At 44.8% G+C, this 25,051-nt stretch overlaps 1 protein-coding gene across 1 annotated transcript in view; it reads left to right on the top strand.

Moving 5' to 3' along the window:
- Positions 1–25,051, top strand: part of ACO2 (aconitase 2) — a 44,720-nt gene that overhangs the window by 2,369 nt on the left and 17,300 nt on the right. The window contains exons 2-3 of the mRNA XM_036931299.2: positions 19,470–19,606; positions 24,649–24,907. Coding sequence (XP_036787194.2) covers positions 19,470–19,606; positions 24,649–24,907 — 396 coding nt within the window. The remainder of the gene's footprint in view (positions 1–19,469; positions 19,607–24,648; positions 24,908–25,051) is intronic.

Here is a 25,051-nt window from a genome sequence, read left to right as displayed (position 1 = left end):
CTGTGCCAGTAATCTCATGTGACCCTGTGAGGTAAAGGCATTGTATACCTTCTGTAGTTGGTTCTTGATTTTAACTGAGTGAATGAATGAGTAGGTGAGTAAACTTCAATCTCAAATTTGGGCAGAGGGAGTAGAACCACCATCCTGGGGACTAGGAGAGCTCACCATTGCCTTTTGGACCAACTGTTACCAAATATTTATTGAAAACTTGCTATATTCCTAGCACTGTTCTAAACACTTGGAGTACAGCAGTGAACAAGAATGGAGAGCTTATATTGTAGTTCTGGGGAGGCAGAAAGTAAGTAGACAAATAAGAAAAGTATAGTTACTAAGTGCTTGAGGACAGTAAAATAGGATAGTGCAGAAGAGAGAGTAGGGGTGAGAAAGTAGTGTGGCTTTAACTGGGGTGGTTGAGAAGGCCTCCGAAGAGGTGCCATTTGAGTCGATACTTAAATGATAAAAAGGCAGCCCTTCAGCATTTTGGGAGAAGAGACTTCAAGCACCTGAGATAGGTATGAGCTTAGTGTGTTGAAGATAAGCAAGGCCAGTGTGGTTGACATGTCTAAAAGGATAGTCTGAGTAAGAGGTGGGGGCCAGGGCAATATAGACTTGGATTTTGACTTCCAAGTGTAATGAAAATCTACTGGAGTGGTGGGATCTGATTTATGGCTGAGAAAATGTTTTTCGGGTTGCTGCATGGATGATGGCCTATGGGCAAAAGAGGAGGCAGGGAGATGAGAACCAACTCTTGGAATCATCTAGGGAGTAGTGAGGGCGTCTGGGATAGGGTTCTGGGAGCAGAGAGATTTTGGAGGTAGATGGGTTGGATGTAGAATGTGAAAGATAGGGAATAATTAAAGATGACCCTGAGGTTTGGGACCTGAGCAACTGAGGGATGGGTGAACTTGAATTTAGTAGTCCTGTGTTTGCATAGTGCTTGTAAGACTGAGGTGAGGGCTGAAGCTTGTTTATAAATTCTTGGTCCTTTCATCAATTTGCAACAAGTGCCTGTATTTTACAGGTCGGGAAGCTGGATAGGATCACGTGTTTGCCAAGGATTCCTTGCTTAAGTATGAGCATCATGCCTGAGGCGAGCCCTTCACTGGCCTTATTCTGGTACCCGGTGTCTCTAGGAGGGAAAGTACTTAAAATGAGTGTTGTTGCTTGTCTGTTTTCATTGGCTCCAGCTTACTTTGACATACCTAAGTTTCCCAGCACCTGGTTTGGAAGGCAGTGGTGGGCTCTGGGCCTCTCAGCATAAAGGAGGGGAGGGACTTCAGGGAGGCTGCTTGCAGTCTTTAAAAAGTAGAATACAGAATTTCAAAAACCTTAGGGAAATTTTATCTGACACAGACTTACTGAATGGCATCAAGCAAGACCTTAACTCTCTGTGGCCCTCAGGTTATATATCTGTAAAATGAAACAATTAATAACTACCCTTCAGTTAAGAAGGGTCCTGAAGGCTTAGTAGTATTTGAAAAGTTCTGTGAATTCTGATATGCTGTAAAAATTTGTGAATAGTTTCCGATGTTATTTTAGGAATAGGTCCTTTCTAACATTGAGAATAGGAGCAGAATTTTTCGTCTGAAATGTTCCAGATGAACCTATAGAAGCTCTTCTTTATCTGGGGGTGGGGTGGGCTGGGCCTAAAAAGCACGAAAATGGTTTTCTTGGGTTCATTCCACAAACTTGGGCCCAAGGAAAGGGTAACCAGCTTTGGAGCCAGGTCTGGAATTGTACCTTTGCTGTGTGGCCCTGGGCAAGTTAATAGTCTAGAGCCTCAGTTTCCTCATCTGTAAAATGGGCACAGTACCTCCTGCCTCACAAGGTAGTTATATTAAATGGGACTATGTGTATAAAATACTTGGAGCAAATCTGGCCACAGAGTGTGGGCACTTGGTGAATGTTAGTTTCTGTCACCAGCCCTGGGGATATCTTATAACCTCTGTCACTCCAGCTGAGTGACAGCTCATATGTTTTTCCTCAGCTCATATGTTTAAAAATGACTGGCTCTAGGGAAATTGTTCTTCCTCTAATCTATATGAATTTGGGGTATGCAGTTTTTTTTTCAGGAAAACCTTTTGGTTACTGTCTATGAGAGTTGGGAGAAGAGGTAGAAATGAATCTTCTGGCTTCCTCTTTTTTCTTCTCTAAGGTGAAGGGCAACTTTGGGAAAGTGAGCTCTAGAACTACATTTTCAGCATTTTCATCATTGAATTTTAGAGTTGGGCCCTTGGAGAATTTAGGCCCAGTAGGAGTATTTCTGCCTTTACTGTAGAGGTGGAGACAGTTTCTGATAGGGAGCTTTAATTCTATGGCCAGCCATGGGAGGGACCAAAGAGGTCTCAGGAGTTCCTTTAACCCCTTGCACTTAAGGGCTGTGTAGCTGGGCTCCTCTACCTTCTGCTGGACATTTGTGTTGTTACCGTTGTTTTATTCTTCCCTGAGAGAGCTTTATAGCCGATTTAAGACAAAGGTCCTCCCTGTGGAAGAGCTTATGTACTGGCGAGGAAGAAGCACTTCGTAACTATACCATCCCTGGCTGAAGCAAGGAGGGGAAGGAGTGTGCTGGGCAGGGTTACATCCAGACTGGCCCCTCCTTGAACTTGATGTTGTGGCAGCATGTCTAGTCTGCTCACACTGTGGCTGGCATTTGAGATACCGATGTTGAGCAGCTGGGCATGCTGTACCGGCTGCTAAACCAAGTCTTGTTTACAAATACTGCCTCATTTGTCCTTCACAACAACCCTGAGAAGTAGGTGTCATTAGCCTGTTTTAATGATGATGAAACAGAGACCTAGAGACGTTAAATAGGTTGTCTGAGGTAACAGCTAGCACATAGCAGAGCTTTGAATGTGGATTTCTTTGCCTGTAGAACCCAGGTTTTATACCACTCAGTCAGTTTCCCCAGAGTACTCTCAGGGGGTAGAGAATGGAAACTAGATCTCTGTAGAGTAGGCTAGATTGGGGGCACAGTTCAGGTGGCTGTGTGTCTGGGGCCTCGATTGCCTCCTGACCCAAATACCAGCAAAGCTTGAGAGAGAGAAGCAAGAGGTGTGGTCACACAGAGGTGGCTTTATTCCTTGACTGACCTGTGGGGCAGCCTGGCAGGCTGCTGTTGAGCATGCAGAGGATGACCTTCCTGAATATGGGAGTGCAGAGTTGCTGCCCTGGGGGCCAGAGCAGGGCTCAGGACGTGTGTGAAGTTCACCGTGTGCCTGGAGTCTGCTGTTGACAGCAGCAGCAAAGGAGAATTTGGCAGATGAAGTGGGATCTATCCACTAATTCCTTAAAGGAACCCCCTACGACCTTGGTGTCCACTTAGAGGCTGTGACTTGGAGAGATGCAGTTCCCTGGCCCCTTTCCAAGGTTCTGAAAATGATTCTATCACTTCTGTGCCTGCCAGTTGCATAGCAACCAAGTTCACTGATTGCCTCCTGGTGGAAGGGAATTGCTTAGCTTTGGATTCTTAGGAGAGGTGCCAGGCATTGCCTACCGTTGGTGGGAGAAAATTGTTAGAAGCAGCGGAGGTGTGGGAAGATGTTTCTTAGCAGGGTGTGACTGATACGCATTCCCATGTTGCCCATCTAGAAAGAGCCCAACTTGAGGCTTCCCTGCCGTGAAAGGCTAGGCAGCTAACTGCTAAGAGCTTTGAGCCTGAAGCTGCTGAGGTCATGGTCAAAGGAATCAGGGGTCCTACCCCACCTGAGACCTTGAAATCATCATGCTGATGAAATGGGCTGCCTCATAAGGTAGAGTGTTCCCCAACGCTGGACTGGGCCTGCATAGGTTGGATGACTCTGAGTTAGGTATTTAAGGGCAGAATGAGTAGATATATAAGACCTTTTCAGTCTATTTCACTTCTAAGATGTGCTTCCCTGGTGCTTGGGACCTTCTCTTGGGCTCTTGGCTTTTGTTTGGCAGCTGGAAAAGGAGTAGAGGGCATAGTGGAAGACAGCAGCCTGAGTCCTTTCTGCAAATCACAGGCAGGAGAAGGAGTAGAGGGCATAGTGGAAGACAGCAGCCTGAGTCCTTTCTGCAAATCACAGGCAGGAGCATTGCACACTCCCAGGAGAACTGAGTAAGAGCAGCTTACATTGATTGAGTGCCTGTCGGGAACCCAGCTGTGGAGCTCTGTGCGTTTCATATATTTTTTCCTTGAGGAATGCAGTATATTCATAAGCTCTCTTTCCTTTTCTCCATTCCAGTCCCCAGGGGCAACCACTGAAAGGAATTTTGTATTTACCATTCTAGACTTTTTCCCCCATACTTAAAAGCAATACACTGTTTCTAATTCTCATAAAAGCTCTTCTCTTTTATCCATATTTTACAGAAGAGGAAACTGAGACTCAGAGAGGTCATGAATCTTGTCTGAGATCCCACAGCTAGGGGAGCTGAGATTCTACACCACGTCCATCCAGCTTTAGAGTGGATGTCCTTTCTGTGACTTGGCATTGGGGTGGAAGCGTTTCCCCAGTGGCCCTCCACGGGTCTGAATGGGGCTGGTGACTGTCTCTTGCAAAGCAGCTGCCGCAAGAGCCCAGACCTCCTCCAGGAGCCCAGCCTGTTTGGATAGCTCAGCCACCTCCTACTCGGCTTGCTCTGTGTGCTGGTGCCCACCCACATGTGGTTCCCTAAGGCACTGCTGGTGTATGCCATGCTTCACAGGGCAGAAGGTCAGGCTGGCCTCCTGCCCGAGAATATGTCAGTCCCTTTGGTTTGGACCATTCTCTGGATATAAGTGGTCCCAAGGGAAGACCTCTTTTCTTTGGGATAGAGAACAGGATGCCTGACCTTGGTGGATTGGGGAGGCCAGAGCTCTGAGTGCCTGTGTCCATGGCATGTCATGGGGTGGACCTCTTTCCCATTCGCTTTGGCTCTGAACGGGCACTGGCTCAGCACAGCCTCTGCCAGAGGCATTCACAACTTGAATTTAAAAGCACAATGAAGAGATTTGTATTGAAATCATGGCTCTGCCTTCATCTATTTCACCACCAAGTATTTTTGAACTTCTTTTCTGTGTCAGGCATTGTCTAGGCTCTGAGTATACAGTGGTGACCAGATAAGTTTTCTGCCCTCATGGAGATTATACGTTTTAGTGGAATGTATTTTCTCATCTGTCTGAGTCTCCATTTTCTTATCTAAACAAGGGATATGATGACCTGTAACAATCCTACCTGGCACAGTTGTTGGGATGATGACATGAGATAACCTTTGTGATCTTGCCTGGCATTCTTTTAGTTTAGTTCTCCTCTCCTCTCCTCTCCTCTCCTCTCCTCTCCTCTCCTCTCCTCTCCTCTCCTCTCCCCTTCTGCCTCCCTATTTCCTTCCCTCCCCCTTCCCTTCTCCTGTACCTTCCTTTCCTTTTCACTTCTTTCCAGGCCCCCCAGTGGGGTCCATTTTAGGTATATTCCTTCCATCAGAGTTTGTTCTGGGTCAGTAAATAACAGGATCAGCAGCACCTCCCTTACTCCTTTGGGAGCCCTGGAGATTTGTATCCCATCCAGCCAGGGAGTGGGCACTGTCAGACCAAGGAGCCAGACTCCACCAAAGGCAGGTTCAGCAGTTGGGATGGGGAGGCACTGTGGAGGACTGAGCCCACCTGGCTGCTGGGCAGGAGCAGAGGGTGGGAGACGCTGTAGCACAGTGAGAAGGGCATGGTCTCAGCACGTTCCCAGCTGTATGCTCTTGGGCAGGCTGCTTCTGGTCTCTGGGCAGTTAGGGAGGCTGAACTCTGTACAGCAAGATTTACCAGAGTAGCTGGCATGGAGCAATGTGACACCTAACTATTGTTTACTCCAAAACAGCTGTGAGCATCTGGCTACTGGTCAACCTGATGGGAGACTCCCACACCAGTGTAAAATTCAGGAGTTACTTTGTAGCAGAGGAAGCACTTAGAATGGAGAACACACATACGGGCTTCAAAGGTTTGAAGGGCTGAAGTGTGAAGAGCGACTAAGCTCATTTGATCCGTTTCCAAAGGGCAAAGCTAGAACATAAGGCCTATTGTGTGTCAGGCAGTGGGCTGGGTACTTTCACACAGGTGCGTGTCTTTAATGCTCACTGCATTCTGTGAAGGTGTTATCCCCCCTTACAGTGGAGAAAAGTGATGTTTAGAAGGGTTAAATGAAACCACAGAAGGTTACACAGCTTGTTGGGAGCAGAGCCGGAATTTGAGCCGAGGTCTCCAGTGCTGGAATCTGTCTGTACTCTGATAGACTGGAGGCCTGTTTCTGTTCATTGTAAGTACTTGTAAAGCATTTGAACTGTCCAGCAGTGGGATAGTCTTTCTGGAAGAAAATAACCTCCTGGCCTCTTGGTGTTTATGAGGGGCTTATGGCAGTTGCTGAATGAGTCTGGGGCCTGGGGAGGTTGCTGAGGAGATGTTTTCTTCCTGGAGGCTGCCTCAGCCACTTTGTTCCAGAGAAAGTGGAGGGGGGGGCTAGTGAAAGTATCTCTTCTAGATAAGGGTCTGGTATTTATCTGTGAGGATTTCACAAGTCCTGAGCCTTGGGCTCCAAGTATGGGGAAAACTTTTCCCATTTCCTGCAGCATCTGAGTTGGATAGCCTTACCGGGTGATGTTGGAAATCTCTCTGGGCCCCAGGGCCAGGGTGAACTGAGCTTGAGTATGTTTTGCTTTTGGACTTAGGAAATAAAAACAAAATCCCAGTAGGTTATTTTGTAAAAATGAGTTCAAATCATCATCCTTCTTTAAATAACCATGATGTGGACTACTCATACTCCAACCGTAGTGGTCAGCATGTGCTCTAAGACTCAGTAATAGCTCTTTTTAAGGTAATAATACTTTCTTACCTTTTTTCTTGTTTATAAAGGCAGTTACCTATTGTAGGGAACTGGAAAATACCGAGGTATAAAGAATATCATTACAAATTACCTATAATTATTTGTTACCAACCAGAGATAACAACTGTTAACATTTTGGTATGTTATTTCTTTCCAATGTTTTAAAAATTTTACAATCCAAATTAAAAACATGTACAATAATGCATTTATTTATAATCATAGAAGCAGCAGTGAGAACATTCTTAAAAATATTTGAACACTTTACAAAGCTTAAATTCTCCTTTTCTATCAGCACTTGTTTAAACTTAACCTCCTTTCCCAGGAACAGCAGATGAGTTGGGGTATATCCTCTTAGCTGTCTGTCTATATACATATATGTACAGACAAATACAGAGTGTTAAGTCAGTATGTTTTGCATTTTATCTATAGCTTAACAATGACTCTCCTGAGATTTTTCCTAAAGTATACACTATTCCATGGAATGGGGAAAATGTATCTTCAAAAAATGGGCATTTAGGTTTCTTATTTTTCAAATATTTTACTGAGTAGTACAGTGAGCATTTTTGAGGCTGCTGTCTAGTGCACATAGAAGGTACAGGTAGACAGGAAAAAATGGTGCTTCTAGGTCATAACATACTAAGTTTTAGTAGCTATTGCCAGTTCACACAGTATTCTCTAATACCAAAAATTTGAGGTAACTCTTTCCTCCAAACCCTTGCTAACACTTTATGTTGTAAATTTTTTTAGATTTTGCCAGTTAACTTTTGTGTAATGGGGGAAGCATTCATGTTCTTTTAAAAAAAAAAAATCTGCCTTCATTCTTATACTTTTTTAACAACCTGAAGTAGACTGCAAGTTGTAGAAAATAGCGTGGTGCTTATAAAAAAATATATATTTCTTTAAAAATACTTTTTCTGATCTAAAATTAATGTATAAACAATATTGAAGGTTCAAAATTACATCATATAAATAGTTAAAAGGTCTCTATAATTTCACCCTCCAGGGATAGCCATGGGTAACAGCTTGGCATCTGTTTCATTTTGATTTTATTTGATTTCTTTAATTCACTGTGTCCAGATCAGTCCTGAGAATCGCCAAGAGACAGCTGAAGGGTTCAGCAGTTTGGGCTTTAGAGCTGGGCTGCTTTTGAATGCTGATGTTATTCACAGTCTGGGAGAACTTGAGCTGGTTTACCCTCTCCTCCAGACCTCAGTTTCCTCACCTGTGACAGGACGCTCATATTACTGCAGTAGGACTATTCGTCCATGGCACTCAGCAGAAAGTATTAAATATTACGTAGTGGGCTTTGCTTAGAACACTCAGCCGTGACACCTCATCGTGGGTGGTGTGGTGCCAGGGGCTGCAGGGAGGGTAGCTTCAGCATGGAACTAAGGTTTGCTGTCTCTTGAAGCCACTGATTATTAAATACCACTGGGTGCCTGGCATCAGGCCAGGGGGTCTGGTGGAGGGGTAATGGTGGCAGATATCCTTGAATGGGCTTCAGGAAGTTGGTGAAATTATGTGTTTTATGTGTTTTCCAAATTTTCTCCATGAAGTGTGTCTTACTTTTTAAATGAGTAGAAAAACCCTAGTACATGCTGTTTTAAGAAAAATTTGCCTGTGGGATTTTACATAATTGCTATTCATTTCATTTCATAGCTAACATGTTACTGCAGCTGTTACTCCCTTTTTCCAGATGAGGGAACTGAGTTCAAAGGCCAAGCCTGCTTGAGGTCACACAGCTAGTAAGCAGTAGAGCTGCACTTTAGAACTAGATCTAAGTTCTTTTCACTGTGTTGCATTGCCTCTTGTAAGCTACAGGTTATAATCCAAATTTTAGCATGGTGAACCACCCTCTCCCCAGCCTTGTTGGGTTTTCAGCCCAACCTTCCACCATTTCTTGCTTTGTCTTTTATATCCCACCATTTTGAATGCTTCATAGCTCCTGCACACTTCACTTGATGATTCTCTGTCTTTTCACCTGAGCTCTGGGGTTTTTCCTCCTTAAACAGGTAAATCTGTTCTGACATTGCTGCACTTTCCTCTGGGCCTTTGGGAAGTACATAGGTTATCAGAGTTATCAAGAGCCTGCTTGCTGGGGAGGACTATTTATAGGATCTCTGAGCTGGAACTTTGGAGAACAGCTAGTGCAGTGGTTCCCAGACGTGGCCGCATGAGAGTAACCTGGTGATCTGTACTGATGCTTGGGCTCCATCACTGGTGATTCTGATTGAGAGGTCTGGGTGTAGTAGGGCCTAGAAACTGAGTATTTATGAAATCTCCCAGGTGATTTTAATGTGTCTGGAGCCATCCATGTCTCCCATTTTATGTAAGAGGAAAAGGAGGCACAGAAAGGCTAGATTACTGCAAGGTCACACAGTGACAGAACTAACAGGCCAGATCTCCGCACTCCCAGGCCCTGATTATTCCCTCTTGATCCCCACCACCTCTTGTCAGTTGGGGCTTTCACTGTCCACCAAACTGCACACAGGGAAGAGACCCAAGGGGCAGGCACTTCCTGACTTTGGCTAAGTCTGGTGCCCTCTCCGAACATTGGATTGAAAGACAAAAATATAGTGACACTGTCTTTTCAATGGGTTTCAGCCCCGGGCAAGTTCACTATGGATTCAATATGACCAAAGAAATTGACAGCAAAACATTCTTGGGGTGAAAGGGTTATACCCAACTTTATTTCCAGGTGGCAGGTCAGTCACTAAAATCCCTTTCACTCAGAGCGAGTCTGTACACAGCAAACCGGCCTCTGCCTCTGGGCCCTTCTGTCCGCACAGTCGTCCTCTGGGCCTCTGTCCTCGGCACTGCCACCACTCCAGCCTCTGCTCTCCTGCAGCCTTGCAGCCTTGCAGCCCTGCCACCGTGTCGTGCCCAAAGCACTGGGCGGAGCTCTTTATATAGAGTCAGCAGCCATGTATTGCCCACAGGTGTGCAGTGAACTAGTCAACCAGGGCCACGTGAGAATCCTGGTCCCAGGAACTCTCATTTTATCCACAGACATTAAGGCACTTTGGCTCTCTGTACACCAGCTGAAAACAGTTATTGTCAATCTCTTCAATGACACAGAATCAATACAAATTTAGGAATTACAGGAGAAAATAATTTTTCATCTCAACCCAAACATTTTTTTATGTTAGCACATTTCCTTCCAGTCTTTTTTCCCCTGTGGGCATTAGTTTTATGGCATTGTAATCAATGTGCATATGACTTATATCCTGCCTTTTCATGTATTATTAAGTATATTGTAGAAATTTTCTGTGCTGTTACTTAGTACTTAAAACCATCATTCCTACCTAGTGGAAATTATACATGTTACTTTCAGTTTTAGTGGTTTTAAATAGTAATGCAGTGAACGGCTCAATACATGTAATACTGTTTTCATATTTTGAGTTATTTTCTAAGGATAGATTCTCAGATATGGAATTACTAGCCAGAGGGTTATGGATGTTTCTGTGGCTTCATATTGACAAGGTGCTTTATGAAAAGATTGAATCAGTTTGCTTTTAATCCACAGCAAAGAGTCTGCAAGAATATTTATCTTTAGTTCTGAGCATTTAATTTTTAATTTAAAAAATTTGTAATTATAAGTATTATAAGTGTCCTTTCTAATTATAAGTATTATAATGATTCATTTGTAGGAGATTTAGAAAATATAGGAAAGTCAAAAAGGAAATTTAAACCATAATTCCAGCACATGGATTTAACCATAATTAATGTCTTCTTAAGATTTGTTACAAATTTTTACACAGAAGGAAAAATTGAAAATAGTACAAAGAACACCCATATACCTACTACCTAGATTGAACAGTTATTAACATTTTGTCTTATTTGCTCCATGTATTTGTTCTTTATTAATTTTTTTGACCATTTCAAAAGAAATTGAAGGCGTTGTGACACTTCAGTCCTAAAAACTTCAACATTCATCTCTTAATCAGACAGCTATATAACTACAATAATCATTATCTGTTCTCCCAGAAATGTCTTTGGTTGCTGTCTTTTTCCAAATCAGGATTTGATAACAAATTTACACATTGCATTGATTTTACTTTTTTAGTCTCTTAATCTACATAACCCCTCACCGCCCCACATACCTTCTTCCCCCAGCACGTTGACTTTTTGAAGAGACCAGGACAGTTTTCTTGTAGGATGTCCTCATTGTGGATTTGACTGATTGTTCTTTTATTCCCTGCATTTCCCTTAAACTGGAGGTCAGGTCCCAAAGCTTGCATAGGTTCAGGTTATACATGTTTTGACAAGAATTCTTCATAGGTGATGCTCTCACATTAGGAGGCACAGATGTCAGGTAGTCTTGCTATTGGAGATGCTAAGTTTGATCACTGGGTTCAGGTAGTAGTAACCAGATTCCTCTGCTATAAAGGTATGTTTTTTTCCTCTTCCTTATTAATGTTAAATTCCTGTGAGTTAACTTGCTAAAACCAAGGGTTTGCAAAAAAAAAAAAAAGACAGAACAGTGTTGGCTATCATCAAATTGCCAGTAAACAGTTGTGCCACACTACACCATAGTCAGCATACCTTTCGGCACCTATTTGCTTTGTTCCATTCTTTTTTTCCTGGTTACAAGAGAAACTTGTATGTATCATGCAACATTTAAGAGTTAAAACACTTAGCCAGAAAGTATAAGTGCCTATAATTCTAATCCCCAGATATAATTGCTGTGAACAGTTTAGGTTTATTAATTTGGTTTTTCTCTTAACATATTTACATTTGTTAATTGCTGTTATTATACAGAAATGGCTCCTATGATACTGGTTTGCTACCTATTATTTTCACTGAATATGTCTTGGATCTTTTTCTCTGCCAGTAAAGGTAGATCTGTCTTCTTCCTCTTTTTTGTTGTTTTGTTTTTAGTTCTGGTAAAAAATGCATATCAGAAAATTTGACATTTTAACCATTTTTAAGTGTTCAGTTCAGTAGCATTAATTATATTCACAGTGTTGTGGTACCGTGTCTTGCTAATGGGTTTCAGCCCAGGGCAAATTCACTATGGATTCAGTGAGACCGAAAAATGACAATGGAACATTCTTGGGGTGAAAGGGTTTATACACAACTTTATTCCCACAGTGGCAGGTTAGTCACTAGAACCCCGTCCACTCAAAGCGAGTCTGCACGCAGCAAGCCGGTCTCTGCCTCTGGGCCTTCTGCTCCCAGTCTTCTGTCTCTGTCCTCGGTGCTGCCACCACTCCAGTCTCTGCTCTCCTGCAGCCTTGGAGCAGCTGTGTGGCCATGCCACCATATCACACAGAGCACTGGGCAGAACTCTTTATAAAGAGTCAGTAGCAACGTATTGCCCATACGTGTGTAGTGAGCTAGCCGACCAGGGCCAGGTGAGAATCCTGGCCATAGAAACCTTCACTTTATCCACAGACCACCACCTCTATCTTATACTTTTTAAAAAGCTGCAGAATAGCATTCCTTGGTGGACGAGCCAGAATTTATTCAATCAGTGCCCTATTTTTTGACAATTGGGTTCTTTAAAAAAAACAGAGCTGCAGAGAATGTCCTTGCCTGTCTCAGGGTTCATTTATGTGAGTATTTTTATGAGCTAGCTTCCTGGAAGAGGGAAAGCTGTTCAGACATTTTACATTTTCATAGGTATTGCCTAATTGTCTTTCAAAAACGTTGAACCTGTTTGCACTCTAACCAAAGTATCTGAGACTGGTAAATTATTGATTTATCTTATTAACTGTTTGCTCTCACAAGGTTAACTCAATCTGTTCTGTTTTTAACCTTGCTCAATGAGGAAGAGCTGATTGGTCAAGTAGAAACAACATTAATTGGCCTAATTAACTGAGAGTTACATAGCACCTCCTGATGTACAGGCATGGGGATTTTAGTTATGAATAAACAGACAAAATCCCTCCCCTAGCGTAGTTTACAAACTAGTGGAGACAGATATCATCTCACAAATGAATATCAAGAAGCAGGAAAGGGGCGTATATGGTAGGAAGCTCTGATTGTGCAGGGGGAGGGGGAGTTCAGGATGGCGTCCCTGAGAAAGTGAAATTAATTTGGAACTTGGAGGATCAAAGGAAGTTACACAGACAAAGGGCAGGTTAGGAATGAGGATGGGCAGAGAACATTCCAAGCAGCAGAAACAGCATGTGCAAAGACCCTGTGGAAGAGCCCTTTAGGCTTTGTTCTGGCCAAGGAAGTTCAACATGTTTGGTGCCTTTGAGGAAGGCAAATTCTGCATTACTTAGAGACCAAATAGATGAGATCCCACTGCCAAAACTGTATAAGGAGAAGGGGTTTCAGAAGGATGAGAGGCTTTCCAAGGCAAATTCTAACAAATTGCAGGCAAAAGAAGAAAGAGATTAACTAAAGACATCAGTTTAGATATTTAGAATCACAAAGTTGGAAGGAGGGCAAGTAACCAAGGAGAAATTATACAGCAGCTGCATACATCCAAAGGGCGTTAGGAATGCCAAAGGCCCAGATGAGCTAGGACTTCTCAAAAATGCTGATTAGCTGAAAGAGCTTTTAAGCTGTGTTTGCAATGAGCAAAATAAGAAGAGGCATGCTGCTTCTGCCAGTAGTATTTAGAGAAGAAACACAACCTCACCACATTAATTTTGCATCTGTCTCTAGGAAGGAAAATAATACAATATAACAAGTATTGAGAAGGTATTACATGAACAGGCTATACCAAGAACTTAATGTAGATTATTCTATTTGATAATAACACTGTGAAGTTTACTTCCATTTTCTCTCTGGAGAAACTAAATCTTGGGGAGGCTAAATAACTTGTCTAGAGCCTGAGCAGGTTAGCAGTGTTGATGGGTTGGGCAGTCTGATGACATACAGATAGATCTTTAGTCTGAATCATCTCACTGTGCTGCCTTCAATGGAAGAGATTGGGCCTTGTGAGAGTAGAGAGAACTCAGGGAATAAGCAGACTCTGGGGGAACCGGCCCATCTTAGAAAGAGACCGACCTGTGCTTGCAGCCTGGATTCACTGCTTACCAGGTATAGACTTCTAACTTAGCCTCCCTGTTCTTCAGTGTCCATATCTGTAAGACCGGAATAACAATTATCTGGCACTGTTCTTACAGGAATTCAGAATTAGGCACCGAAAGTGCTTGGCACAGAGCAGTGCTTAAATAAGTAATGGCTGTTTTTATTTTTATTCTGAGAGTAGGGGGAGGCACCATAGCCTCGTCTTCATTTCACCTATCAAATATATGGGGTCCATGAATGAATGATGCATAGTGTCCTTGCCCTGGAAGTCCATTCATAGGGTAGGCATACTAATATGGTGTCACTCTCCAGAGTTTACACATGACATTTCATGCACTTTAAATTTCTCACAGTACTGCCCTGCAGCAGAGAGCAACACTGAGATTTCACCCTCTACACATGTGAAAAACTGAGGCCTGGAGGAGTGAAGTGAACTGCTTAAGGTCTCATAGCCAAGCCAACATTTTTTACTTTTTTGTTGGGATTAGTAGATAGATTGTTGTGAAGTAAGTGATTGAGACTTGATTTGTGCAGGGCATTTGACAAGTCAGTCAGCTGTTCCTAATAACAAGAGAAGCGAGGGCTTAGCGACAGTTCAGTTAGGAAGGTGGCTATTGTAGTAGGTTGAAGACCTGTACTTGGGGAATGTCGCTAAACAGATCAACTGTTGGCTAGACCAAACAAACGTCCGCCCTGGGGAGCCTGGCCCGAATGGCTCAAAATATTCCGAAAGTATACCAGACATTTGTGTTGAGACTTAGATGAACAACCTGGGAGTTGTGCACACTGGGAGGCCCAGCCTTTCTGGACATGGGGTGGTGGACTAGGACACGTGTAGATCACAAGGGGCTGGGGGTGGGCAGAAACTGATGATTGAATTAAATCAAGAGTAAGGTGGAGCTCTGCACAGAGGACCAAACCAGACCAAGTACAGCCTGTCTCAAGAGCAGTTAATGAGGAACATGGCCATTAAGGTGCAGGAATATCTGAAAATGATGTGTGTGTTAGCAGGAGGTGCGCTGTCCAAGGCTGATAACAGCCTTAAACAAAGGAGGTGGGGATCTCTTTGTCTTAAGCTCAGGGCTTGATTGGGCCATAGCTGAATTTGGAAATATGCCATGGAGACAGCTGAAAAAAACTCAGGGCTGCCCTTGGCCAAGAAAAGGAGAGATTTAGAGAAGATGACAGGGTATAGTTGTCTCCAAATAGTTGAGGGACTTCATCTCGACCTGGGTAGGATTAACTATTTTATATATATAATATTATATATATATATAAATATTATATATATATTTTATATATTATATATATTTAAATTATATATATTATGTAAATGTTATATATGATATATATTATAAAGTATGTATTATTATGTATATTTATTATATGTATTTTTAATAAACTCAGGAGATTCTTATGAATCTGAGGTCTGGGAACCATTGTCCTGAGGAAAAATTGGGTTTGTTTCACATGACCCAGAGGTCAGACCCCAACTGAAAAGCAAACAGTTCAGGGAAGCAGAGTGTGGTTGAATGTGAGGGAAAATATTCTGAAAGTATTAAAAAATGAATTGCATGGTTGCCATGGGGCTAGGGGTGGCCATCTAGACCTAAAAAGTACAAGCACCTTTATAGAAAAAAAAATGACTAACATTCAAGTTGTTCAGGCTTCTTAAAAACTCTTTCCATCCTTTTAACATATAAACCTGAGTTGTCCCCCATGGCAACTGAATTTTAAATTAATGACAATTGAATAACACTAAAAATCCCACTCCTCAGTCACATTCACCACACTTAGAGTGCTCAGGAGCCATGTGTGGCAGTGGCTACTGTATTGGACAGTGAGGATCTGGAATATGTCCATCATGGCAGAAAGTCCTCTAGGATGGTGCTGGCTGTTAGGCACAGACGTTTTCACATGGTTGGAAAGCAGAGCAGCATTATGATTAAGGATTGAGCATATAGATGATTTCATTTGTTATCAACACTATGGAGCTTATTTCCATTTTGGGTGGAATGGCTCGGGGTGTTATGTAACTTGCCTGGGGCAACAGCAGGTAAGTGGGCCAGCCAGGCTGGATTTTGGTCCTGCTTGCTACTCCGTGACCTTGGTCACCCCTTGCTAGCCTCAATTTTCTTACTTGGAAAATAGGCTGATAATAGGAGCCACTTTACCAGGCGCCTGTGAGGACTGGACTGTAATGCACGCCAAGTGGTTAGCACAGAGCTTGTCTCCTAACTAGACTTTCATCAACAGTCTTTCTTCACCTGGAAGTTGTATTCTATCTGAAAATATTATTTTGTTATTTTTTTCCCAACTAGCATTATTTCTTAAACCTATTTTTAAACACTGCTGTGTGTCCATAGATTGCTTACTCGTTCCCTGTCTGTGAGAATTTGAGACTTTACCTTTTCTATATATTATGATTATGATTAATTGTTTTGCCTACTTGGCCAGACACTTAGGTATGATTACATTCATTTTTATTTCTAAGGAAACTGAAGCTTAGGGCATGTCAGCAAAAACCTCATTAAAGTCACTTTGATGTAAAAACGGAGTTTTATTTGAGCCTTGTTCAGGACTTCTAAGCAGAAATGCTAACTCCCACAGATAGGAGAAATATTTCAAGGAATCCAAGTCATGCAAAGGTTTTTATATCTTTGGGGAGACAGGCAAGAAAGATTGAATTTCAAAAGGGGTACATCCACTTACATAAAATACAGAATGCTAAAAGAAGGGTTGGGGTGGATATACCTCTTGGCTCCAAAGGGCAACAAGGGGAAGGACAAATGTTCTTATGTCCTTGAGCAGGAATTGGGACAGCAAAGGAGAACAGATACAGTGATGCATACTTTGTTTAGCTTTGAACTTGGTTTTATTTAACGGATGTTGTTATAGAGTGAGAAAGCTTAACTTTCAAGAGTGCCCATTCTGAGAGTCCCAGAGCTAATGGAACTTTTAGTGCTTAGGATTTAAAAATCTTGTGGTGGGCCGCAGGGAGAGGCGCGTGCTCTTGGCGGTCATTCCCAGCCCCTCGCTCTCACACCCAGCCCCTGGCAATCACTAATCTATCCACTTCCTGTATCTATGGATTTGTCTGTTCTGGGTATTTTATGTAGATGGAGTCACGTGGTTTGTGGCCTTTGTGTCTGTATTCTTTCACTTAACAATTTTTCAGGGTTCGACTATGTTGAGGCATCTATCAGTAATTCATTACTTTTTATTGATAAATATTATTCCATTGTATGGATGTGCCACATTTTGTCTATTCATTCAGTCACTGAGGGTCCTTGGGGTTCTTTCTCCTTTTAGGCTATTAGGTATAATGCTACTATGAACATGAATGAACCAGTTTTTGTGTAAACATACATTTTCAGTTCTCTTGAGCATATCCTTAGAAGTAGAATTGCTGGGTCTTATGGCAACTCCACGTTCCATAGAATTTTGTTAAGTTTATTTATCTGTAAAATATGGTGAGTAGTTCCCAGGCCTGTGAATTCCATGAGGATGTTACATGAGTCAAATATGAAAGTATTTTGTAAAAGCACTAATGAACTCTAGGTAGTGAAATCATACTTCAGAAGCACTATTGCACAACATCTACACATAGTAGATGCTCCATAAAATGTGTGTGCTCCATAATGAATGTGTTCTTGAAATTTAAAAAAATGACCTGATGTCTTTAAAAAAAACAAAATCTTTTGGTGGGCCCTGGTATGGTGGTCAGCTTTTCTTTTTTTCACAGGCAGTTAATTTACAACAAAAGAGAGATCTCTGTCTAGACATTGGAAGGCTGTAAGGTATGTTGATCAATGAAAAAAGCAAGATGAGAAACAGCTTGTATAGTTCTCATTTGTGTGAAAAACACGAGGGGACTGAGTGTATGCTTCTGAATGCACAGGGGCAGTAATGGAAACTGTGCCAAGTACTTCCTGTCATCTCTCCTAATCCTCACAGTAGCTCTGTGAGAAATAGAGAGGGTGAGTGTCCAAGATGACTCAGGTAGTAGTAAATGGCAAGCCAGACTTTGGCCCAGGTCTCAGCACTCTGCCACTGTGTGCAGGCCCCCCTCTCTAGTGGCAGCGTGGGAGCTGCAGCTGCACGGACATGGACCTTGTTCTTCCTCCCTCTGCACAAGCTGTTGGAAGTCCTTGGCTGGGTCATTGGTGGGTTCTTCACACACCTCCCCAGTGAGCAGACAGTGAGGGTGGCTTGCTGATTTTGAACTGGAGGGCAGGGGGATCTGAATTCTTCTGTGGAGGGCCTTCCCCAGGGGTGGATGGTGGTTGGGGCTGCTGTTTCCTCATGGGGTCTGCCCTCACCACTGGATGACCTGAGCAGGAATGGCAGCTGTGCACTGGTACTGCTTCAGATGCTGGGATTGGCAGAGTTTGGATTTAAATGTCCAGGTGATGTGAAAAGGGAACCTGGGGTAGTGGCTTGAGCATTGCCTCTTCCTTGCCCAGTGGTGTGGCCCTCTCAACAGGGACACTACCATCTAGAAGGGACAGCTGCTCCTTTCCCTCTGTCACTTCTTTCAGTTCATTTATTCTTCTCTGTTCACGATGTACCGTGTGAAGACTGTCACTGTTTACAATTAACTGATACAGATCTTCATAACAATCATTTATCTCTTACGGCAAGATAGTTGCCTTCAAACTCAGAGGTTTAAGACAACAATAAACATTTCTTTTTCACAGTTTCTGTGGGCCAAGAATTTGGTAGCGGCTTAGCTAGGTGATTCTAGCTCAGCGTTGTTTAAAAAGCTGTAGTCCCTATGTGGGCTGAGGCTGCAGTTACCTGAAGGCTGGACTGGGGCTGGCATGCTTGCTTGCAAGGTGGTGTGCTCACATGCCTGGTGAGCTGGTGCTCATTATTGGCAAGAGTCCTCAATTAATTCCTTTTTAGGCGGGCCTCTCCCAGGGCTGCTTAAAACATCTTAGCATATTGGCTGTCTTCTCCAGAGTAGTCAAAGAGAGAGCCAGGCAGCAGCTGTCCTTTTTTATGACCTACTCAGGTCACGTTGCCTCACTCGTGCTTCCTTCTGCCCATCAGCAGTAAGTCACTGAGCCACTGCACATTCAGGGCGAGGGGGGTTAGCTTTTTGAAGGGATGGGGAAACATTCAAAGCCTCTGCCCAGGGTTTTCCTCATTAATTTTTCTATCAATTCAACAGTTATTTATTGAATCTCAGAATTGTGCCAGGTAGCCCGGTTAGATAAGTAAGACAAATAAGGCTTGATCCCAACCCTCAGGGAGCTTAGAGCACAGGTAGAGTATTAGTTATGATTTGGGTAGTGAAATGAGAATGTTCCTGTCCCCATGTAACCTTCCCACTAACCTCTGTGACCCTGCAGCTGGTTATAACCCCATGACCCCTTCCTCTGGAGTTAACTTCCTCTGGAGTTCAGATGATGGGGGAGTTTCTTAAGTTGATAGAACTTGATTTCGATGCCAGCATTTCTGATTATAAATCCCTTGTGCTTTCTGCCACCATAGGCTGTATTCCTTGTGGCTATTCTATCATCCCTGTGCCTCAGATGGGGAAACAGGCTGTAGTCACTGAATAGCTCTTGACATGTTAATCCCTTTTTTTTCCCCACCACACTGAGCTGCTCCTTGGGGTGGACCATCCTCAGTATTCCAGTGACAGTTGCTGTTGTCTTCTTGCAGAAAGCCCTGGGTGTACGGCAGTACCATGTGGCCTCAGTCCTGTGCCAACGGGCCAAGGTGGCTATGAGCCACTTTGAACCCAATGAATACATCCACTATGACCTGCTAGAGAAGAACATTAACACTGTGCGCAAACGGTAAGGCTGCAGCAGGGGGGTTGTGGAGACTGCTCGGGGTGCATCACTTACCCCCTTCCGGCAGGACAGGAGGCACTTGGCAGGGATGGCTGACAGTGGTGATAGGATCAGGGCATTTATGGTCCCAGGGTCCCTGCTGAGGATGGTGGACTTTCTCTGACAAGGATAAATGTGTTATCAAGAATCCTGGGGATATGGGCCATAGGGAAAGTCTGCGACACTCACTGGTGCTATGGCATGAACCTCCCAAACACCCTTTCCAGAACAGACTGACTGACTGCTAGCCCTCTGGGATCCACCAGTCGCGTCAGTGGCTGGAGAAATAGCTGTATTTCCTCTGCAGTGCATAGGCCCAGAGGATAGTTCAGGCTGGAGGGCCAGAAGAAAGCTCAGGTGGGATCTTGAGCATATCTTTTTCTGGGCCTCCCTTTCCTCATTTGGTAAAGTGGTAGCCATCTTTGCACTGCTGTCCTGTGTGCCAGTCCTGGGCTAGATGCTGGCACCAAAGGATGAGTAAGGTGCCATGGGAGGGTAAGGTGTAGGGGCTGGCAGTGTATAGCAGCCAGCACTGCTCCTGGACCTTAGTGACTGCAGATAGGGCTATGTGCTTGCCCACCTGGTGACAGGGACCCTGAGAGGACGGGAGAACAAATATGAGTACACCCATTTACAGCTGAGGACCGGGCTCGGGTGGGGAAGCAGCCGGGCCATATGGGGGGTGAGTGGCAGGACCTTGTCTCCATGCCCTCGTCCAGCGCTCAGGCCACTATCCCACACTGTCTCTGTGTTGCTACTCTGTTTCCTCTTTACTGGTATCCTCACTTGAGTTTTAAGGGTAGGGATCAACTTAGTCTTTATTCGCAAAGCCTCCAGCAAGGCATCACTTAATTACAGTCAGGACCTATTAACACTCATCAAGGGTGGCCATAATAATAGTAACTATCTGAGTGTCCTGTTCTAGGCACTTCACGTACGTCATTTATGTTCTCCTCAACATCCTCTTGTAGGTTGTTAACACCCACTGTCCCACCTTGCAGATAAGTCAGGTGTCAGACAGGAAATATCCTGTCTGAGGTCATGCATCTGTGGAGTGGTTGGACCCAAATTCAAGCCCATGTTGGTCTGGCTCTGGTGCCTTCCGGAATTTGTTCTAGCATTCTTGCGGGTTTCATCTGGGCTGCACATTAGAATCACCTGGGAAGCTTGTAAAACTACCAACACATGAGCCCCGCTCCCAGCAGTTCTGATTCAGGTGGTGTAGGCCCTACTACTCAAAATGCAGTCCATTAGTCACCAGCATCAGGATCACCCGGAGCTTGTTAGAAATGCAGAACCTTAAACCCACCCCAGACACCCTGAGTCCAAATTTGTAGCTTAACAGAACCCGAGTGACTTGAGTGCACATCAAAATGTGAGATGCTCTGACCAGTTTCCCAGCTGATGTTCTGACTGCTATCCCCACCAATCAGACCTTATGCAAATACTTTTCCCCAGGAAACAATACTTTATTTATTCTTAGAACTTTGAAACCACAGCTCAGTGAAAAAATGGTGGATTTCCCTTTAGGGTTTACCTTGCTGTTCATCCTGCCTAGAAGGTCAGTTAACACAGAAGTTTGCTCTGGGATAAGCTTGACAAGATATTATTCATCATTTAGCCTTTACTTTTAAAAATTAACCAAAAGTCTGCCCTTTGAAGCACTGAGGATTTTTTTGGTTTTAATTTTACCTATAAATTAGCCCTCCCCTAATTTTTTTCCCTTTGCCTATTAATTCCAACCCCGCATTAGGGGAAAGGCCATTAACTTGAGGCACTTTGTAGGTTAGCATAGGCCAGTGATGTCCTTTGCATTGTTGCCCGTCTTGCTAATGGGTTTCAGCCCTGGACAAGTTCACTATGGATTCAGTGAGACTGAAAAATGACAATGGAATGTTCTTGGGGTGAAAGGGTTCATACCCAACTTTATTCCCACGGTGGCAAGTCAGTCACCAGAATTCCACCCACTCAGAACAAGTCTATGCAGCAAGCCAGTCCTTGCCTCTGGGCCTCTCTATCCCTGCAGCTGTCTTAATCTCTGCCCTCTGCAGCCCAGCGCACTGGGCAGGGCTCTTTATATAGAGTCAGTAACAATATATTGCCCACATGTGTGTAGTGAGCTAGTCAACCACGGCCAGGTGAGAATCCTGGCCCTAGGAACCTTCACTTTCCCCACATTGCCTTAGAGCACCACCGACTGGCGGTTCTTGCTGAGGTTGATTTGATCCCCCAGGGAATTTGACAGTGTCGGGAGACACTTTGGTGGTCAGAACTCAGAGTGGGTTATGGATTTGCTGTTACCTAGTGTGGATAAAATGAGAGTTCCTGTGGCCAGGATTGACTAGCTCACTGCACACCTGTGGGCAGTACATGGCTGCTAACTCTATATAAAGAGCTCCGCCCAGTGCTCTGGGTGTGACACGGTGGCATGGCTGCAAGGCTTCAGGAGAGCAGAGGCTGGAGTGGTGGCAGCGCCGATGACAGAGGCCCAGAGGATGGCTGCTGTGAGGACAGAGAGGCCCAGAGGCAGAGACTGGCTTGCTGCGTGCAGACTCGCTCTGAGTGAACGAGATTTTAGTGACTGACCTGCCGCCTGGAAATAAAGTTGGGTATAACCGTTTCATCCCAAAACGTTTTACTGCCATTTCTTTGGTCACATTGAATCCATAATGAACTTGCCCGGGGCTGAAACCCATTCACAAGACACCTAGTGAGTAGGGGCCAAGAATACTGCTGAACATCCTGCGCAGAAGGCAGCCCTGCAGCGGAGTCATCGGCCTGCCTGCCAGCGTGCCACCGGTGAGACCCTTAGGGGGAGAAAGAAGGCCGAGGGAGGCTATTCTGTAAAGGTCCTACTGGACTGATGGAGGTACGGACGTTTTAGAAGGCCAGGGGACTTGCAGGGGACTCTTCCTCCACCCTGTGTCTCTGGCAGAAGGGGTCCAGTTCTAATTCTGTTCTGGGACCTGGGTCTTCGTCACCCAGTGAAGCAGAGGGACAGACAGACATCGAGGACCCATTTGCCATCCTCAGTTAATCCTCAAGGAAATGAGGTGGTGAACCTGTCCTTAGGCTTTTGGCATTGTTAGCCTTTTTTATACAACCTCAGGCATTGGCTGTCAAGGTCTGTGGTTTTAAAACCCATGTGCTATTTTTCATCTCCCCTGCTGCCCAGCCGGAACAAGGGGCTGTGCTCTGTGTGGTGAGTCCCCGCCTGCACCCTGGCCTCGGAGAGGCTGCCACAAAAGGGGGCAGGCTGTACCTCAGGCCAGTGCTATTTTTATTCAAGGTTCTCATGACAACAGAACTGTAGAGGTTTTCAGAATTGTCAGTTGCTCTACTGTTGCCCGCAGAGCTGGCACCTTAGGGAACTCTTGTCTCAGGGGGTTAAGTAAATTTGGGCATGAGGGGCTGGAAGCCAGGCCAGCAGAAGGAAGTTCCTCTGCTTTTCCACAGTCACATTGGTAACAGCAACGATACTGATGGTAATTGAACATTATTGTGTGTGAGCCAAGCTCCGTTCTTTTTCCAGGTGTTACTGAGAAGCAGTACAAAGCAAGGTAAAGGACACAGACCATGGAGCCGCACTGCTTGGCTCCTGTGTTCTAATTCTGCCATTTGCTAGCTTGTGACCTGGGGCAAGGACAAGCGGGAAGGATGACAAAGGGGCACAAGGAAACTTTTGGGGGTGTTCATTATCTTGATGGAGGTGATGATTTCACAGGTGTATACATGTGTCACAACTTAGGAAATTGTATATTTCAAATATGTACAGCTTACTGCATGCATGCCAGTGAGACCTCAGTAAAGCTGTTTAAAAACAGTAAGTGCTATGTTAATACTAGCTGGTTGCAGTCCAAGCCCTGGTATTTAGAGATGGGTTGGGGCACTCCCTGAGGAGGGAAGTGGCTTAACTGGCTACACAGTGGGTTTAGTAATAGGGTTGGGTCTGGGCCCAGAGCCACTGACTCCTAGTCAGATACATTTTTTGTCTTGGCTTGTTGGATATAAGGGGAACTGTGTCTTCCAGGAGGCAGGTTTGGCATAAGCTTTGCAAATGGTGGGAGGCAGAGTCAGGTCCAGCCAAGACTGCTTTGGTGGGCAGATAGGTGGCTGCTGTGCTTCAGGGGCCGCCGGGATGGGTGGGCAGCAGCAGGGAGGCATCAGGAGCCTCCCAGTCCATGTGGGTAGCTCAGTGGTGACCTGCTACCTGTGCCAAGCTAGGTCTGCTGGGGAAGGCTGTTGAAGAGGAGGCAGTTGGGTCCTGGCAGGTGCTGCCCATCCCCAAGGGCCAGGCTTGGACTGCCATTTTGGCCCTGACAAGGAAGTGAGGGGTCTAGGGGGAAGGGGATGTGGGGTCTAGGAGGAGATAAGAGGCTGATAAGGTGACCAGGTTTCTGTTCCTGAGAGCTGACAGCCATCCCTGTCTTAGAGGGGTGAGAGCACATGGGCTTAAAGGAAAGGCTTTAGCATAATAGGATAACCTGAGGTGGGGGTTGTGGATGAGGGGTGGGCAGATTGGGTGGAGGGCACTAGGGTAGATGCTCTGTGTCTTAGTGGGGCTGATTGCACAGGGGAGATGGCTGTGGACAGAGAGAAAGTACAGGATCCAAGGCAAGACTGTGGCTGTGAACTTGAGCTATTAGCACTAACACCATTCTGCTGAGCCTCTGTTCCCTCTTGGTTGTTTTATTAAATAACAAAGGATACAATGAGGATGAAACAGTGAGACATACATGTAATAGATGCTCATCAGATAGTAACAGTATGCTAGAAAAGCAAATACCTTTAAAACTCAAAACCCTGTCACCTCCTGTGATGTTGTTACTTATTCATCAAGTAATTTTGGAGCACCTGTGAGTGCTGGGTGCTAGAGGGACCTTCGTGGAGCACGGGGTCCCCTTTCCCTGCCCACAGCCAAGGTTGCCATGTGACAGAGAAGCGGTGGCCGTGGGCGGGCAGGGGATTGTGCACCAGGCACCAGCCAACCCTTTCCTCTCCCCCAGATTGAACCGGCCTCTGACCCTCTCTGAAAAGATTGTATATGGACACCTGGATGACCCAGCCAACCAGGAGATTGAGCGGGGCAAGACGTACCTGCGGCTGCGGCCCGACCGGGTGGCCATGCAGGATGCCACCGCCCAGATGGCCATGCTGCAGTTCATCAGCAGTGGATTGCCCAGGGTGGCTGTGCCATCCACCATCCACTGTGACCATCTGATCGAGGCCCAGGTTGGGGGTGAAAAAGACCTGCGCCGGGCCAAGGTAAGCTGATGGTGGCGGGGGGGGCAGTGAGGGGGACATGGGTTGAGAGACAAGTCCTCAAACTAGGGAACTGCGTCCAAATTCTAATGGGCTCATTAGTTTACTTTTCTTTAAAAAATTTTTTTTTGCTCTTTCCTAATTTTG

Source organism: Manis pentadactyla, chromosome 10 (assembly GCF_030020395.1).
Source record: "Manis pentadactyla isolate mManPen7 chromosome 10, mManPen7.hap1, whole genome shotgun sequence".
In the NCBI taxonomy this organism is placed as follows: domain Eukaryota; kingdom Metazoa; phylum Chordata; class Mammalia; order Pholidota; family Manidae; genus Manis; species Manis pentadactyla.
This window is presented reverse-complemented; position numbering and strand designations above follow the sequence as displayed.